This window comes from Lissotriton vulgaris, chromosome 1_1 (genome assembly GCF_964263255.1).
Source record: "Lissotriton vulgaris chromosome 1_1, aLisVul1.2, whole genome shotgun sequence".
Classification (NCBI taxonomy): domain Eukaryota; kingdom Metazoa; phylum Chordata; class Amphibia; order Caudata; family Salamandridae; genus Lissotriton; species Lissotriton vulgaris.
This window is the reverse complement of record NC_141685.1, coordinates 2,120,446,693-2,120,466,075: the sequence shown is the minus strand read 5'-3', so window position 1 is coordinate 2,120,466,075 and position 19,383 is coordinate 2,120,446,693. Positions and strand designations below refer to the sequence as shown.

Genomic DNA, 19,383 nt, shown 5'->3' with positions numbered 1-19,383 from the left:
ACCCTGAACAGGTCCTACAAAAAGCGATTAATCACCACTTACCTGGCACCGGCGGTACAAAATATGAGCACTCCGACTTAGTGCACCCCAGACTACGATGCCAGCATGTATTTTATAAAGCACGCACTAAGGCTTAATTCAGACCTTATTTTTTAGATATTTTAACTCTAAAGCTATGAGCACGTTTGCACAGCACCTGTAGACACGCTCTGCATCGATGAAGGCACTGTGTCAACCACCACTGTGGAAAGCCAGAATAATTGCACGTATCCTGCACTCTATCACTGCACTACGTAACAGGATAGTAATTATTTTATTCACTTTTCTTCCTTTTCCACAGGTTTTTCAGCACCCTTAATTTTAGGTGTGCGTACCCAGAAGTCTATTTTTCTTCTGGTCGTCCGAGGATTTAGGGCTGGGTGTGTCTTTTAGGGGGCACATACCACCCACTTCCTTGTTTTGGTCCTGAGGAATACCGGGGATTTTCCCCTGATGGTAGAAACATGTCGACCAACACATAAAACAGAGATAAGTAGGTCGTAACTTCCCTACTACTATCTCATCGATATTTTTAATTTTGTCCAGTAACTTTTTTATTAAACTTTATATAAAAGCATACCAGGACAATTTTAACACTTACACTCTTTTTTGTTTGCACCCCACATTTCACTACCAGCTCCACTGCAATTGCAGGTGTTGAAGCACACCCAAGTGACGCTAGGCCACTTGGGTGGGCCCCGATGATGAAGCAAGTCACCACTAGGTGGTGAGTGAGGGGTTTCCTAACAAAGGAACAATGTTTCCTGAGTTTAGACAAAAGCCTTCAGTTACCCTCACAGGCAAGTATTAACATCACCATATTTCATTACTTGAAGACGCACTACATAAAAACAGTGACTGGCTTGTCGGACCATGTGACTTCTTACCTTAGTATCATCAGAATTCCCAGATTTACCTGGGACATAGCAGCTAAGCTAAAACAGCTCAAAAAGCAGGAATTCCTGGGCACCCTTGAGAGTATGCAGTCAGGCAAAACTCCAGGATTAGATGATTTTCCACCCGGATTTTACTGCCACTTGTGGATAAACCTCACAGAAAACCTGTTGGAGGTATACGAGGACTGGTATCATCGATGTAGGTGCACTGACTCAATGAGGGAAGCCCAAGTCCTGATGATACTTAAGCAGAACAGGGACATGATTGACTTAGTCTCTTATAGACCTCTACCGATGATCAATGCTGATATCAAGATATTGGCCAATCCCCGGGCTAATAAACTGAACCAGGAGGCAGCCTCTCTGGTCCATTCGGACTAGTGTGGCATCATCCCTGGCACTAACACGCAAATGGTCTTACACAGACTCCACCACGGCATGGATATGGTCCAGATACTGAACTGGAGGCGGCACTGATAGGGTTAGACTCCAAAAAAGCTTTTGATACATTAGACTGAGATAATATGCACACAGGATTTCTCAGTATGGAAATTTGGGCAGAAGTTTAGAGGCTGGTTCAAGTTACTATAGGCCGACCCAGTGGCCAAAGTAAAATCAGGGAGATGTGTTTCAGAACAGTGGGTGATAGAGTGTGGCATGAGACTAAGCGTTCCTCTTTTGCCATGATAGTAAAATGGCATGCTCTTAGACTCCAAGACCGTATGCAGAAATGGGCAAAATTGCAGTCGTGAACACCCCGCACATAGTCTCGACATACCCAGACTATACCTTGCTTTACTTATCCCACTCCACAGAGGTGATCCCAGTCCTGTTACATGAATTACACCTCTTTAGGAGGATGTCCATGATGCAACTCAAATAGCACAAGACTATTATTCTCACTGGCAGTATATGCCAGGTTACTCCAGGAGGAGCTGCAGAGATAAGGATTGGGGTGAGAAAGGACAAATTTCGCACCTGGGTATCCAGATAACACATTCACCTGAGCGCCAATAGGCTTATTAGATGGGTTGGGTACTCATCGGGTTGGGGCATCAGTCAACTTCTGGAATTTACATCCTGCAAAATTCGATTATCATGTTCCATGCTCGACTTTCAAGGCACTGGACAAGCTGCTCATTTCCTTGGTATGGGCTGAGAAGAGAAGGAGGATGGGCCCAGCATATGTTAAAAGAGATGAGATGAAGTGGATTGTGCCGTCCGGTTCTGGAGTTATATTATCTAGCAACACAGCTCCAGCCCGAACGCAGTGGTGTGCTGAGAAAGATAAATGGGAGAAGACATTGATGGGGGGCGCACTGTAGAACTAGAAATGTTACCCCGGTACCAGATACAGGAGACACACCAATGCATCAAGCTCCCTGCACTGGTTATCATCAGAGTACTACATAGGCCGCTGTTCGATATCCCTGCATCTGGAATTTATTAAACCGAGATAAAAAATAAGATATGTCCCTGAAGAGATGGCGGGAGGGAGGATGCTTTACATCAGGCAATCTATACCCGTCAAAAAGATTTCTACATTTGTACGTATGCCTGTGCAACTTTCGATGTCGGCAGAGGTCAGTTCCTGCAATTCACTAAATTAATTTACATGGCCAGAGAATCCAGTGTCTGCTACGTTGCAATCCATGATGGAGGGTGTTGGGGGCTGCTAACTGATCTGTAGACTTTATACAGCACTAACAGCAGACAGAGTGAAGCCCCCTGTAGCGGGTTGAAAAGTGGGAGGAGGATTTGAGAGACCCCTTTGTTGATAAAGAATGAATAGCTATCCATGAGCTAGTACACACGATGGCTAGCAACCTGCAGTTCAAACTATCACATTGTAATGTACTACATCGGACTTATTTGACCCCAATGAGACTAAACATTTAAGGGAGACACGAAATGGGTCAAGATCGCATTCAGGCTGCATAAAGGGATGGATAGAGAAGGCTATGAGTTGACTAAGTCAACCGTGAGAGCACATCAGTTAGTTGTAACAACAGACCATGACCTAGAACCATATCTGAAAGTTGTTGATAATGCTAATCACAGATATCTACTGACCAAGTTTAGGCTGAATAAATTTCATCTCCTTCTCTCTGGGCGCCCATGTTGGACCAAGGCATCAGAATTAGAATTGTGTACTTGTGATGGATTTTCGATAATGGACACTGCTCACTTCATGTTCTTTTGTGGTTATTTTACGGACATTCGGAAAAAATTCATTGTACCCCTACTAAAGGATAAAGGGTTTAGAAAATTGAAACCGGCCCTATTGTATCTTCAGTTACTGTCAAATACGTGGGAAATCATTAATGTTGCTACATTTTTAACCATAGCCATGAGAGTAAGGAAAAAACTAGTTAGTTTTAGATAAAAGTCTTGCATGGTCTGTTTTTAGAGTTTATAAATAATGAATTTTAAGAAAATTGGATTATCTGTGTATGCTTTTAAATTTGCACATGAATTTGGTATATATTCTGTATAGTTTTTATCTTTTTTTATATTTTTTTTGCTGTCTGTTAACCATATTGTAATTTGGTACCTCGGCCCTTCTTTTCTTTGGGACTTTGTATACTTTTGTGGTTTTTGTTATGAACCGAACAAAGTATTTCTGACTGACTGACTGACTAAACAGTCTTTCAGCAACGGTCTGCAGGCTGCCCTAAAAGTGGTTGAGATAATGCAAGCTTCAGCAATATGTTTTGGGAGTACCAGTATGAGGCTATTGGGAGGAGAGGAGACATTGCAAAGAGTGACATGTAGGGCTCTTACCCTCACAGTGAAACAAAGCCTGGTGGGACACCTTTTGAGATCCAAGAAGAGTAAAATGCCATGCAAGTTCACCACCTTATGGTTTGTGTTAGGGACAAGGCATATAGCAATCCACTGGATCTCAGCGAGAGCGCCTTTATATGAGGCATGGCTGAAAGACATGACAGAAGGGGCACTGGCTGAAGAGAGGCACCTCAAAGTGGTTAGAAATTACGACAAAGCAGTGAATGAGTTTGAGCAATTGGCAGTAATTGACATTGTAGGAGTGGCCCTGATTTTGCATGTTTATTGTGTAAGGTTGTTGCAACTGTTTGTTTGCTACTTACTAGACTACTGAATGCTGATGAACTGTGTTGTAAGTGCATTTATCTTTCTGTCAGCTACAGAGATCATGTTGTATGCCATTGTATTGTATGTTATTTTTGTTTTCTTTATTGTACATTGGTATAGTATGTTATTTTTGTTTTCTTTATTGTACATTGGTATATAGCTTTAAATGCATAAATGTGTTTTTTTTTAAACAAAGCTGCACACATTTATTTATTTCTACATATATTCTTAGTAACCTTATACAATACTCATTACATCTTACACCTAAAAATATTTATTGGCAAACATACTATTAAGGTAAATTTGATAAAAATCTATGAAGCTAGAGTAGGAAATCCCCTGCTCTCCCAAAAAAATGCAGATTAAAGTGAAAGGGTAAAGACACAAGGGTAAAGACACAAAATAGGAATATTCTATATTAACTTTTTTTTTTTAAAAGGTATAAAGTTTCTTTTTTAATCTAGCATTCCAATACAATGTAAGTACTAAGTGTCTATGCCAGAGATTTTATATGCTCTTAATCTCTATGAAATTGCACCTAATTTAATTTAGTCATGGTATTTAAAAACTAGTAAAAGAAAATATTTATCAAAAAAAAAAAGAATTCATTTTTGCCCTTACCATAGTAAGTACTTGCAGTGATAGACACTATCCAGAAAGATAAAGATATGCATATTATCATGCACAAGATAACTATATTGGTCATCATTTTGACATACTCTTCGTAGAGGTCGTCCTTATAGTAGGTCATGAACACTGATGAGATGAGCACCTAAGTGAATAAACAGTAAAAACAATCTTTTTAGTGAACACCTTATATACAGGATGACTGTCTCAAGTAACCACACAACTTCAGATTACTAGAGAAAAGAAAGCATCAGACGTTTTTAAAAGACCCCTTGTTGGCCAATTTGCATGAGGGGCAGTAGGAAGTTGTGATTTTGGTTGAGGTGGGTGTTAACCTCCTCAAGCAACAACCACAATCCCGGTCAGGGTGAACCACAAAAAGTCACTAAATTAACCTGTCTCTAACCCACTAACAACGTGGCACAAAAGCAGTTAGGCTTAACTTGAAGGCAATGTGTAGAAATTTATGAAGCACACGATCAGTAGTAAAGTGAAAACACAATGCAAGAAACATCCCACACCAATTTAGAATAAAAAGGAGAAACATTTAATAAATAGTTTGACAACTAAACAAATGAAATCCAATCAGTAGAACCTGATTTATGAATCGTCAACATTTTAGTGAAAAATTGCACCTAAAAAAAAAAATCAAAGTACCACCCATGGATATATAGTCGCACTAGACTGGGCAAAGACAAACATAATGGCCAACTACAATGGAGCATGGTTCTGATATAAGTTACGGATTGGGCCCGGTTCCAGCTACATTCAGACTTAGAAGAAATTTGAAAAGAAAGAGGTCTAAACAGGTAAAATGCAGTGGGGCAAGGCAGCCAGTGATGTTCGCGGAGGTATAGTCTGGTAGCTGCTGGACAAAGATGTAGTGAATTGGTCACTACTTAAAAAGTCGAAAATCTCCTACGGGGCAAAGCTGCAGGCGATAGCCTAAGGGGGCTCTATGAGGCTGGATAACCCTTCCAAGAGGAGCCACTGAACAGGATTTGTTGTTGTGACTACTGCAAAGTCAGGTCAATCAGCGAGCAGTTAAGTCCCAGGCTTCTGTCAGTTTCAAAGTAACTTTCTAGGTGGAATTTTTTTAAGTCCCGAGTTTCTGTTTTGGGCTGTTTGGCACCACTTCCAAGGGTCCAGAACTGGTGAGGAGCCACTTGGAGGTCAGGACTCATTTAGGCAGGGTTTAGGTGTGAAATGAAGGTGGTTGGAGATTTTTTTTGTCTTTGTAACTCAGAGCAGGAGGCCAGTCAAATAGCCCTTGTAGTCACTTTGGTAGTCCTGGGATCAAGCAGCCCGGCAGTCCTCTGAGGTAAAAAAGCAGTTCTTCTGACAGTCCTCTGTAGGGCCAGGAGAGAACTGAATAGTTTGTCTGAAGGGCCAATATTTATACTTGGTGCCAGTCTTTGAAATGGGAAAAACCTCTAGGCTCCCACCCTCGCCCACATCTTAATCTGAAACTCTCCTTCTTCTACTACCCAGTCTCCAAGAGGTGTAGGATGATAAAGGACTGATGTTCAGTTCCTAGAGTGTGTGATGGAGGCAGCCCCACTAGATACCCCCTTATCTCAATGTCTAGGATGAATACACAATGATCAACTGCTTCTCTACTCAAAGATGTGTTACCCAGTACAGAGGCCAAAGGCACCAAATGTGAGGACAACACAATTCCAACTTTCTAAAAGTGGCATTTCCAGAATTGCGACTTAAAATCTGACCTTAGAATCAAATTACAATTATTTTGAGACCCAACATGACATTTCTACCTGTTCCCAATCAAGTTAGCACTTGTTAAATGTAATAAGGTAACCCAATGTTATCTGAGACAAAGTGAGCACGAGTGACTGAGTGAAAAGTACTGTACTGTTTCCAGGATCCCTGAGGGGTCAGAGTTGTCATGTTCAATAGTTGCCAGAAACTATTCACTCCTTGGTTAGAGGGGCGCATAGTGGCACTGTGAGCAATTGGTCTACAGACTAACATATCCTTTGGGGTATCTTGAATCAGTCTGGACACCAATCCTTTAAATTATGTCAAAACGCACAGATCCTATATAGATTTGTATTATCTAAATGACAATTTGGGATAAGATGTGAGATCCTGCATCCAGTTGCGTTGTGCTCCAGTGGCTCTGATGAAACTTCCAATCAGGAGCTGAGAGGGTCTTCGATGCTAGGTCCTGCCTCGTATTGCATCGCACTGCATCGGTTACAAAGAGGAGGACGATCAGGAGCTGCATGGTGCTGTGATGCAAGGTCCTTCTTCAAGCTGCCTCACTCTGTCAGTTCAGACCCAGTTGGGCACAGTCAGCCAGGCAGATGCAGGACAGGTCTCTGTGTTAGCCGCCAGGCTTCATGGACCTTGCCCCTATTGCAAGATAGACAAGCATTGGCATAGCCAATAGGTCTCGCCTTTGGGACCTTATAAGTGTTTAGTTATCCAGCACAATATAATTGGTGCAACAACATCAAGTGTTGCATGGCTAAACACTTATAAGGTCTCGAAGGCGAGACCTATTGGCTATGCCAATGCTTGTTTTGAGTGAGTGGCTCGTGCAGGTATGCCACTGTGCGGAAGAGCTGCTGAGAGTGCTTTTACAGGAGCCCCTGTGATATTGCGCTTCTTCAAAATGTATCTTGGGTCTGGTGGAATACTTCTAGCCTCTATTCCTGTCGTCTCGCACCCAATGCATCCTTAAATGTCCCATGTACAGCCGAGGTTGACACTCCTATTACCCCTGCCCTCCAGTGACACTTCACCTGTCACAGGTGGTGGTGGAGGACGTGGTGGTGGACGTGGTGCTGGTGGTGGACATGGTGGTGGTGGAGGACATGGTGCTGGTGGTGGACGTGGTGCTGGTGGTGGACGTGGTGCTGGTGGTGGACCTGGTGGTGGACCTGGTGGTGGACCTGGTGGCGTTGGTGGATGACTATTGGGTAGGAGGGTGCTGACAGAATGCAGAAGGAGAGGAGGATCTCGAAGGGGGCACATGGGAGTGCAGAAAGAGGCCGAATATTAGAAACTAAAAAATGTTGAGTAGATAGAACACGAAACCAATTTAACGGGGGGTCCCTTCTTATAGCAAATGTGAATGTCCCATGGCACCCCGTTTTCAGTAAACAGGGGGACCATGGGGAGCTTAATCACCAATGATGATTGCATGCAATTAATTGATTAATCACTCATGATGATCGCGTGCGAAAGCTGGTGTTGTTCGAGTCAGGGCGTTGGCTTACCAATGTGTGATTCTGGGCAAAATAGTTAATCTCCTGTGCCTTCTAAAAAGGCAATGTTTTTCTGTGTGAATGTTCTCTTGTTAACTGGGTGTCTTGTAAAGGTCTCTACTACTCTTGAGTTCAGTTTGCGCTATTTGAATTTGCTAAACAAACAGCCAGCAGACCGTGTAAAGCAAGAGCCTATTATATCCGTTCATGTAGCGCACACACACCAATGAGGGTTCTGTACAACCCAGAACTACATTTAAAAAAAAAAAAAAACACGCCATGACTGCAGAGAGAGTGGCTCACAAAGAAAAGAAAAGAGTGCTTAGTGGCTAATTAAGAGACACTGTCTCGCGCCGCAAGAAAGAAAGATCCAGTCCTGGTGGGAGGGGCCAAAAGTGGACTGGGTGGTAATCAGGAGGGATTAAAAAGCCTCCTGGACAATGGTAACACCCGGTTTTGTACAATTAGTGATGCAAAATGATGCGCACCAATGCAAAACACGGGTGGAGTAGAAAGCGAGCTTCTGGAATCTAATTGATTCCAAGAAGCCCTCGCAAGGCGAGAGCAGCGCAAAGGGAGCTGCTAACGCCAGGCGAGACACTAAAAACGACCTTTTCCATAATGCAGTGAGATGGGTGCCGGGTTATATGCTGTCCCATACTGCTTTGGTCTAAAGTCAGGTGACCACTAAAGTTCATAAGCTTCCAGCTTCCGTTTCCAGGTGCTATGCTTTCTTGTCTTGTGCACGGACCTCTGGAATAATGTGATGAACTTTGGGATAAGAGACCAAGTTATGGAGGAGTTTGCCGTTGTTGTCCCCCCAGCCGTACACCCGCGCCACCGACGATCGCCACAGCATTTGGGCCGAGTATAACTAAATCTGGCAGATTTCCTCTCGAACCAATGTCAACTGCCGGGCGGGATCCGTGCGCCCAGCAAGAGATTGCTCTGCCTCCAACAGCGCCGCCCGGGACTCCAGCTCCGCAAATCGGGCCATTTGGTCCGCACGTTTGGCATGTACAAGCCCCCTTGCCACCCCGCGAATCACGGCTTTGCCAGCTTCCCACAGGGTCCCAGGTGAGGGAACTGAACCTTCGTTGGTGGAGAAATAGTGGCCTAGTTCCTGCTCTAGCGAGTCCACCAGTGTGGGGTTCTGTAGGAACCAAGCGTTGAGACGCCAGACCGCCCGCGGGCCCCACGTGGAAGAACGAAGTCGGAGGGAAACAGGGGAGTGGTCGGACAGTCCCCGGGGCAGAATAGCCACTCCAGAGACCAGGTGGCAGTCAGTGGCCGGAAGCAGGAGAAGGTCGATATGGGAATGGGTGTGATGGGAGGCCGATGTGTGGGTATATTGCACCTTGCGGGGATTCCAGACCCGCCACGCGTCACAGAGCCCCAGCCGGACAAAGCAGCAGCCGAGGAAATGGGGACCGCGGACGGAGTCCCGGTCCTGTCATGTTGAAGCTGCATGACGGCGTTAAAGTCACCCCCAACCACCGTGAGGCCCTGTGGAAGGGAGGAGAGAACCTGTGTAAGGCATCGAAGTGTCGGGGGCAGGAGGGCGGGCGGGATGTAGAGACTCAAGATATTTAGAGGGCAACCCTCCACCATGCCAGAGATCGCCACATAACGTCCCTGTGGGTCAGTGTCAGCCCTGGTTAGGGCAAAGGAAAGGCATTTTCTGAGCAGGATTGCCACCTCTCGGGTCCCGAGTGTGAACCCAGAGTGCCAAACCATCGCAAAACCATACCGGGCCAGGAAGTTGCATTGCGTGCCTAAGAGATGAGTTTTTTGGAGAAGAAGGACATATGCCGCGTGGAGGTGGGCCGCCCGGAGGATGGCCGTGCATTTAATACGGTCCAGCAGACCAATGATGTTCCAGGAGAGAATGTGGAGGGATCTAATCAGTCTATACGCCATCGGGGGAGGAGAAGATGTGGGGGGACAGAGGATCGCCGGGGAGCGCACCGAGGGAGAGAGGGCCAGCGGCACCGCGCGGGGTTAGGGGGAGCCGATCGGGGCAGTTAGTGGAACAGGAACCTTGGAGGCCCAAGGGGAAAGAAAGGGGGGGGGCAACCGCCCGCAGCTGCCCACCATGGCAGCCCGTAGGTGGCCAAAAATAACAAAGTGTTGGACCATAGGAGCTGCGTGTCAGGCATAGACCCACCCACTGCATTTCGCAAAGAAGGAGAACTGCAACCAGCCACCCGTAGGTACCACCAACAGCCGAGGAGCAGCCGAACAGAGCTAAATCAGAAGGCGGCCCATAGGCGGCCGAAAACAACAAACCAATGGGAGTCGACGGACTCTCCACCCACCTGTACCCCCCAACTCTCCCCACCCTACACTACAAAACAGGAAGCATCTGTCGCCCCGAATTCCAATCCAACAAAGACCCCGCTAGTGGTAGGTACTAAACTAAAATGGTTAGCAGACCCCCCCCCCCCTCGGCGGGCGGACCTCCTCCGGGATCCAGTCCTGCAGCGTATGGGCTTCGGCGCGGTGCCATCCGCCCGCTCGGGGGCCCTCTGGGACGGGGAACGAGTCGTCTGTAGCCGAAGGGGCCTCTCCTCCGTGAGCCAGGTCCACGCCGCCTGCCGGGAGTCGAAGAAGAGGGTCATGCCCTAAAAGATCACTTTGAGCCAGGCCTGGAAGAGGAGCCCATAGCAAAGGCCCATTGCTCTAAGCTTCTGCTTAACTTCGTCGTAAGAGCGACGCTGGGACTGAACTTCCCTCGAGTAGTCCAGGAACACCATTATCTTGGAGTCTTTGTGGTGCAGCGGCCCAAACTCCCTGGCCGCCCCCAAGATGGCATCCCTGTCGCAGAAGTTAAGGATGCGGAGGATGAAAGGATGGGCTGGGGCTCCCAGTGGCGGCTTGGGGGCCAGGGAGCGGTGGTCTCACTCCACCGCAAACCAGGGAGAGAGCTTTTCCTTGGGCATCCAGGAGCGGATCCAGTTCTCCAAAAAGGTGGCCACGTCAGTCTTCTCCACTCCCTCCGGGAAGCCCAGGAGGCGCAGGTTGTTCCAGCGCGCCCTATTTTCCGCGTCCTCGGCCCGGCGATGAAGCTCAGAGGTCTGCGACTGGAGATGGGCCACCTGAAACTTAGGGTAGTGACATGGTACTCCACAGTGGAGATCCGGGACTCAGCCTCTGTAATGCGCTCCGTGGCCTTGCGAAGGTCTTGGCGGATGAGAGCCACGTCAACACGCACCTCCCCTATCTTGCTCTTGACAGATGTTTGGGATGCAGAGATCGCTTGAAGAATGGTCGATAGATCCCCACCCCGGCTGGGCCAGAGCCAGGCACCACTCCTCCACCAGGCCCCCGGTCCGCTTTAGCGAACTGGTCTATTGTCGTTTGAGATGTGGGGCCAGGGGCCGCGAGTGCGCAGGGTTTGCCCATAGGTGAGGGGAGTCACCCGACACAGGGTGAGGAGGACAATCGCAGGACAGGCGGCCCCAGCCACCGGATACGCTGAGCGGATCTTCTTCAGGCCCCCCGGCTCACCCGTATCAGTCTCGCGGGTGGGGGGGCAGGAAGGATGTTGCACTATTGGGGATCAGAGCACCCCGCCCGCACCGGATCACCAAATGCAGAGGCAGCTGCAGCGGCACCTCGGGGGGAGGCGCGGGCCAACCAGACCACCAGTCTAACCCACAAATTGAGACGCCCGCAACCCCTCAGCCGAGGGCCAGAGAACACCTCAGCGCAGGGGGGGCACGCTTGCAGCTCCACAGACCAGCTCCCGGTCAGTATGGCAGTCTAGGCACACCGCTGAACGGAGGGGGCGCAAAGGTGGGCGTAGCAGCACAGCTCGGATCACCACCAGATATGGTGACCAAACCCCTAGCCCACACCGCAGCCCGCTCCAGGGAAGATGGACCAGACTCGCCAGTACACGCCAGAGGACCAGTCCCGGGGTGGACATGCGTTGTCGACCGCAGCCGGGCGCTGGACAGGGCGGCCTCAGATGTGCTTCTGGAGGAATCGGGTTGGCCAGTGGTCCTGTGTCTCAAGCCTCCTGCAGGCCGGCCGCCGCACGTTCTCCAGCCAGCGCACAAGATGGCGGTGCGCGCGGAAATCTCCAGTTGCAGAGACAGAGCCAAGCCTCTCAGTGTAGCCCCCCCGCTAGGCAGGATGGGTTGAGCAGATGGCAGGGAAGCCGCAGCGCTGGCTCGCAGACCCCCAGGGGGACCAACCAACTTCTCCTCCGCTCAGGCCCTTCTCGGTTGGGGACGATGGTGCCCACTCCGAGCCGGCCTCCCATTGCAGCTCTCCCGTAGGGATGGCAAGGCCCACACACAGCCCCAACACCAGGCCGGCAGGAGAGCCGATCGACCTCATCGCCACTCACCAATGGCCAAAACAGCACGTCCTGGAGGCAGTCTTATCGTCTGGGCAGCCCACCCCGGCTGCCCCCCGTCCTTCAGGCAGCAGCAGCGCCTCCAATGTCTAGACAGGCCCGCAACCGCTCCGGGGGCAGCCGAGGATCCTCTTGCCGCCGCCGCTGCCCCGGGGGCGGCCAGCAGGGCACCTTCCGCATTAGTCTCCGCAGCCCGCAACAGCCTCTAGTGCTCTCCCGGTCGGGCGAGACAGGGCAAGCGCCAGGCCGCCAAAAGGGCGAAGCAGTGCCCGGACAGGAGCGCGCAGGGACCGCCATCTTACGGGTGAGCAGGGACGCAGAGATAGAGGGTCCAGCAGGGACAGGGAAGGCACCAGGCAGCCCCCAAATGAAATCTGTGCACAGCCGAGAGGGAGGTGAGTCACGGCAGTGTGGTAGGGAGCTTCGATGGCAGCTGTGAAAGGCAGGATTCAGGCGGATGACGGAGGGGGTCCAGAGCACTCTTAGAGTGCGACCGCGATCTTGACGCCCAGGCCAGGCTCCCCCTCTCCCATTCTTAAGAAGCCCACGGCAGACCCCACTGACCTAAACAACTATCGCCCTATCTCCAATATCCCTACCGTAGCCAAACTGCTGGAAAAATGTGCGCACCTACAGCTAACCAAATAGATTGACCACTTTGACCTTCTCAACCAACACCAGTCAGGTTTCCATGCTGGCCATAGCACAGAATCAGCCATGACACACATCATCGACGATGCGCTGCAAATACTCAACCAAAATAGATCTTGCCTACTTATCCTACTTGACCTCTCCTCTGCCTTTCACACGGTCAAGCACAAGAATTTGTTACACCTCCTGAAACACAGAATGGGCCTATCTGGTATAGTGCTGAGCTGGTTCACTTAATTCAAAGTCAATAACGCCCTGTCCAAGCCTGTCCCAGTAACCCTGGGGGTACCGCAAGGATCCGCACTATCCCCAACACTTTTTAATCACTTCTGGGAACCCCTCACCGAAATTCTACAATCCACTAAGGTGCAATATCACATGTACGCAGATGATACACAGTTACCTCATGATACACACCCTAGAGGACATCATATTACTTAACACAGCTCTTAGGAATACTCAAAATTGGCTGGCAGAAAACCATCTTAAACTGAACGCCCTCAAGACTGAATTCCTACTAATAGCTGCGCCAGCTCAAATCCCGAAAATGCAAAACTTGATCAAACTTATCACGGCGTTTAACGTACAACCTACCATTGTGGACTCAGCGAAGTCACACGGAATAACGTTAGACAGTAACCAAGACACCAAGTTACTTGGAACAGAAACTTACGATCTCTGGGGATGCCAGATCCTCAAGAAATCCAGAAAAATTACTTCTGAAACCACAAAAATTCCTGAAGAAAAAAAACTTATAACAGATCCTTCTCTGGGATGGCACCCAGAATTTGGAACGCCTTACCCCCAGAAACCAGATTTAACCCGTCCTCTACTTCTTTTAAAAAGAAAGGTAAATCCATCCTCATGGCCAAATACACATGACTAGGGTCAGCTGAAACCCTGCAATGAGATGCTTTCGCGCTCTCAACTACAAGACACTTATTGATGCTAAATCTAACTATGCTGCTTTTTACTATATTCTATGTACATTTAATTGTATCTATTTCTATTTCCTGTATAAGTAACATGTATTGTCTGTACAGCGTTCGGATATCCGCTAGGATCTTGTTCGCTCTTTATAAAACTCTCCAAATTAAATAATTAAATAAAGGTGGGCGGTCCCGGGACTTTCGGGAAAGGCTGAGAATTTCTTGTCCAAAGCTTGGGCGGACAGCACGCTCAAACGTTATCGATCCAACTGGAGACGATGGTGTTGTTGGTGTCTGCGACGGGGTTTCAATCCAGAGGCAACTGATGTGACCGCCATCTTGAATTTTTTGGCCTCGCTAGCAGAGGAAGGTCTCTCCTATATCAATACCTTCAGGTCGGCCATTTCCGCTGGTCACGCATTGGTGGATGGTTCTCCGGTAGGAGAGCACCCTTTAGTGTGCCATCTTTTGCGTGGCATTCGCCTCTCTCTTCCCCCGGAACCTCGATATTCGAAGTTGTTGGATGTTAACAGAGTTTTGAATCTTTTCCAATCTTGGCAACCAAACAGGTTCTTGTCCAGGAAAGAGCTTTCCGCAAAACTGGCCATGCTGTTATGCCTGTTCTCTTGCAGATGGGACTCCGATGTTCGAGCTCTGGATGTGTCAGGAAGAATCTTCTCTCCCATGGGGGTGAATCTGCGGTACAGACCCTGAAGCACAGAGCGTAACTAGCCTAAAAGTACAGACCCCCTTTTACAAGCAGAAATCCAAACGCTGCCTAATGGCAGCTACTGACCCGAGAAATCAGGCGGTCAAGAGGGCGTAATCCTCGCCTCCGAGTCCTTAATAGAATTGAAACTTTGCGTTACATTAGCTAGGAAATTTTTCATTCTACCTCATTGCTTCCAGTGCCTGCTTCCAAGGGCTTTAACTAGTGGCAGACAAGTGCCCTTGATTCTTTTAGTTAAACTGAAAGACTTGATGCAGGAAATTGTTCCTTTAAGTTACCTTACATCCTTTTTACAGAAGAGATCCCCATCTGTGATATTCAAAACACTGTCCCAAGTGAGTATGTGAGGGTATACAACCTGTGTACCTTGTTTAATTATGTTGTGCCTTACCCTTGCCTTAAGAGGATAATTCCCTTTAACCGAGTTTGTTTTTACCACCTTGTCATTTGTGCTTTAGGGCTACTTTTTCTCCAGTGTTGGTCATCCTCTCTGCTGGTCTCGTTTGAAGATTTCCTGGTGGTCCTACATCGTCTCTACGCTCCCTAGGGGTACCAGAATGTCCTTGCTGTGTCTTGCTTGGCATAGGGTGGCGGTATCTCTGGGGAGAGGAAAGGCTCACTCTTCGCTCCTGTGGATTTTGTGCTTCGGCCTATGGACAGATTCCCCCACGACACTCTGGAGCATGTTATGTCCCTGCAGCCCACACAGGAGGCCAGCTAGCAAGCCTATGGAGCCACTCTGGTGGTCCTGGGAACAAGGGTTCAAGGAGCAGGTCCGGTCTTCCTTTCTCAAGCGGCAGGGCAGCCCTTTTAGCACCAGGTCAGCAGCGCAGTCCTTCAGTAGCAAAGTTGTTTTTCCTCAGAGTCTTTCACAGGTCCAGAAGTGATCCGATGAATAGCTCAGGAGGTATTTATACATGGTGCCAGCCTTTGAAAGTGAGGGACTCCCTATACTACCCCCCACATCTTGTCTCGGAAAGTTGTTCCCTTCCCCTGTCAAGGCTCCAAGGCGTCTGGGGTGAGGAGAGACTAGTGTCAGCTTCCTTTGTGTGTTGAGGAAAAGTGTCCTTCTGATTGGCATCATTTGTACGGGAACTCCATTGCTTTTTCATTGCCATCTCGTGTCAAACACTTCCACACGACACACCTGGTCGTTTTTGCTGATGCCTGAGGAAAATTCGAACTGACACAACAAAAACCATCTTGCAGCCTGCATTTCTGCCCAGGAACTGTCACACGCCCAACCCCCCTGTTCTCTGCAGTTCACCAGAAAGCCACAAGACACTCACCCCGAGTAAATGATTTATTCTCCATCTCCTGCTCCCAGCCTGGTAAACATCCTTGACACCGTGATCAGGTTATCTGGACAATGGTCTGACTGCTGGACCTTCATCAGGCTGATTAAATAATGACTTGAAAGGCCGGGTTTTGATCAAGGCAATTGAACAATGACCTGAAAAGACTAAGCCTTGATCAAAGCAGAGTGAACAATGATTTGTGTACCAAGCCTTGACCAGGTCACCATCTACAAACGTCGTCTGGATCTGGTTATCAACTGTAAACACTGCCCTGATTAAACAATGAACTAACAGCCAACAGACTGGGATGAAAAAGTATAAAAGGCTTGTAAGCTACAGAGTGAAGTAGCAGCCTCCTCTGTCTTGTCTCTGACTAGCTTGGGACTCTGTTCCATAGCCCGGGCTATTGAAATTAATCTGGGTTCCTCCTGCAGACGAAGGCTCCTGTGTCTTCTTTTACTAAGTATGGAAGGTATGGAACACTAGGGCGGTTCCCCCGCCACCGAGACCCAGTAAGTGGGTTTAACCGGTTCTTCAGTGTGCTAGAGGAAGACCTCTTTAAAATATAAGTGAGTATGGGTACAGCTCTGCCCCAACGACTCTTACAGGATGACTGATCCTGTCCACACTTAGCCTCCTTTGTGTCACTTGAACCTGAATCTGAATACTGATCCCTGGGAGGTTGCAGCCAATAGGGGTTCTTGCTTATTTAATCATTTGAATCCCTACAGAGGCCCGAAGAGTCAAGCAGGGGGAGCAGCAACAGTCCGCTCAAAGAGATCCAGTTCCTTGTTGAGTAGCACAATTCAACAAGCATTTACAATGCAATGGTTTCGCCTTTGGAAAAGTTAGAGCTATTGGCATTGCTCATGACATTTCTTTTTTTGTTTTTACTTATAAATAAATGGCATTGTTATTTACATTGTCAACAGCTCTGAGAGAGAAACATTGAACATAGGGGGGGGGAATTTTGTGGGGATCACACTGGGGACAGAAGAAAAGAGCTGATAAACCTATGCACTCTCACGGAGTGAGAGACAAAATCCGAGACAATCCGAGACAAAAAAAGTCATTGAATAAGAAGCAAATAAATGAGATTGACAATAAACACAACCAATGGTAAGCAATGGACAGGTTGTAGGCACACAGTAGGCATTTTGCAATCAGACAAGTTAAACTACGTGGGCTGGACCACAAAAAGTAATGTGTTCACGCTGCGTCAAAATGTCAGGAAGTTAAGAAACAAGCATGGCCAGTACAAATAAGTATGACCTTAATGGGCTGCACTATCAAAGACACACTCATCACTCTGAACTCACACTAGCACTGTTCATCCCCTGCACTTGCACAGGGAAACCACTTCTCCTCCCCTGGCTTTCACAAACACCTCTCCTGTTGCACTCACATAGGCACACATCCTGTATCAGCACTTACACATGAAACCCCCCTGCCTCTGCACTCACAGATAGGCCCACCCGTCCTCCTACACCCACAGGCCCACCCCCTTCTCCTGCATCCACACAGGGCCACCCCCTTCTCCTGCATCCACACAGGCCCACCCCTTCTCCTGTAGAACACCACTCACCCCGCACTGGCACAGAAATCCCTGCACTCGGAGCAACACCCCTCGCGCCGCACGCATTCAGGTACATTGGCACAGACGCACCTCCCACCTCCGCACCTTAATAAAAACACTCCCTGCTGACTTTGGCAGTTTTAGAGCTATCACCTAGAGGTGTATAGACTCCGGATGCTGTGCCACCCGGTCCCTTGGGAAATGGCTGTTTTTGAAACCTCAAAATCAAACATAATTACGTTAAAGACCAGTGATCGGGATTTCGGAAGATATATTACCATAAAGAACATGACCCCAACATAAAATCTCTAAGAAGGGCTCAAATATATATTAAATCGACCACTCATTCCAATAATAAGTGTAACCAAAACACGAAAAGGTTTAAACAGTGTAGAATGTATTGTGTTTTATTTCTCCAGCCTGCTACATATTTACCCTAACATTCTGTTCACTATTAAGATGGGCAAATAGTGGGCCACTGTAAATTATACATTTTAATGTGTCGGCAGCACAGCACTACATATGAGAAAAGTGATTACCACACAATATACAGCATATGCACACTCCATGAAGCAGCATAACATGCATGTAGTACTCCATAGATGTGTTAGCTTCATGAACAGTCACGCTGGTGATTGTTTTCCCAGTCTGGAAGGATGAGAGGCTAACATCACCAGCCAGGTTTGCACCATGTGACCCACAATCTCAGACCACTTAGGACAACGGAAGCAAAAGAACAAACAATGGACGGAATGCTGAACAATGCAAACATTCACCCCCAGTCACAAGGATGTGGTAACTATGCAGCTGTCTTCTTTAAGGTGTAGGTAAAACCTCGAGAAAAAATGCAGTAATTATGGTGGTTAAAAGTTGAAAGTGCCTTGCTGTTGCCTGGCAACGAGATCCACCCACTAATCACGGGCCTCCGCAGTGCTCTGTCAGGTGTGCTGCTGAATTTGCACAGGTGGGCCAAACATCCAGTATTGACTCCCAAAATAAGACTTCACAATCTGTACAGCTTCGATTGGGAGCCGTGGGATTTGAGGGGAGACTCGCAATAAGCCACACACCTTGTTTCGATATGGAATATGACTGATGCGTGCTCAATGTGACCTGTGTCCAGCCATTCCTTGCCACTATCTGGAGCAAGCTTCCAGTGCCTTCAGCAGACTCCCTGCCACCTCGCAGAGAGCGGACCTTCAGTTCTGAGAGACAGCTCCCTCAAGGCAGGCAACAACACAGACAGCGGGTGGGGGTAGGCAGGCAGCAACACAGACAGCGGGTGGGGGTAGGCAGACAACAACACAGACAGCGGGTGGGGGTAGGCAGGCAGCAACACAGACAGCGGGTGGGGGTAGGCAGGCAGCAACACAGACAGCGGGTGGGGGTAGGCAGGCAGCAACACAGACAGCGGGTGGGGGTAGGCAGGCAACAACACAGACAGCGGGTGGGGGTAGGCAGGCAGCAACACAGACAGCGGGTGGGGGTAGGCAGGCAACAACACAGACAGCGGGTGGGGGTAGGCAGGCAACAACACAGACAGCGGGTGGGGGTAGGCAGGCAAAAACACAGACAGCGGGTGGGGGTAGGCAGGCAACAACACAGACAGCGGGTGGGGGTAGGCAGGCAACAACACAGACAGCGGGTGGGGGTAGGCAGGCAGCAACACAGACAGCGGGTGGGGGTAGGCAGGCAGCAACAGAGACAGCGGGTGGGGGTAGGCAGGCAAAAACACAGACAGCGGGTGGGGGTAGGCAGACAGCAACACAGACAGCAGGTGGAGGTAGGCAGGCAGCAACACAGACAGCGGGTGGGGGTAGGCAGGCAACAACACAGACAGCGGGTGGGGGTAGGCAGGCAACAACACAGACAGCGGGTGGGGGTAGGCAGGCAACAACACAGACAGCGGGTGGGGTAGGCAGGC

The 19,383-nt window shown here is 48.7% G+C and overlaps 1 protein-coding gene across 2 annotated transcripts in view; it reads right to left on the bottom strand.

Annotated features, from left to right (window-relative positions):
* The window catches only part of TMEM19 (transmembrane protein 19), a 455,689-nt gene that overhangs the window by 195,395 nt on the left and 240,911 nt on the right, over nt 1-19,383 (bottom strand). For both annotated transcript variants that reach the window (XM_086921730.1, XM_086921720.1), the window contains exon 2: nt 4,671-4,821. In XM_086921730.1, coding sequence (XP_086777856.1) covers nt 4,671-4,800 — 130 coding nt within the window. In that variant the 5' untranslated portion in view covers nt 4,801-4,821. The remainder of the gene's footprint in view (nt 1-4,670; nt 4,822-19,383) is intronic.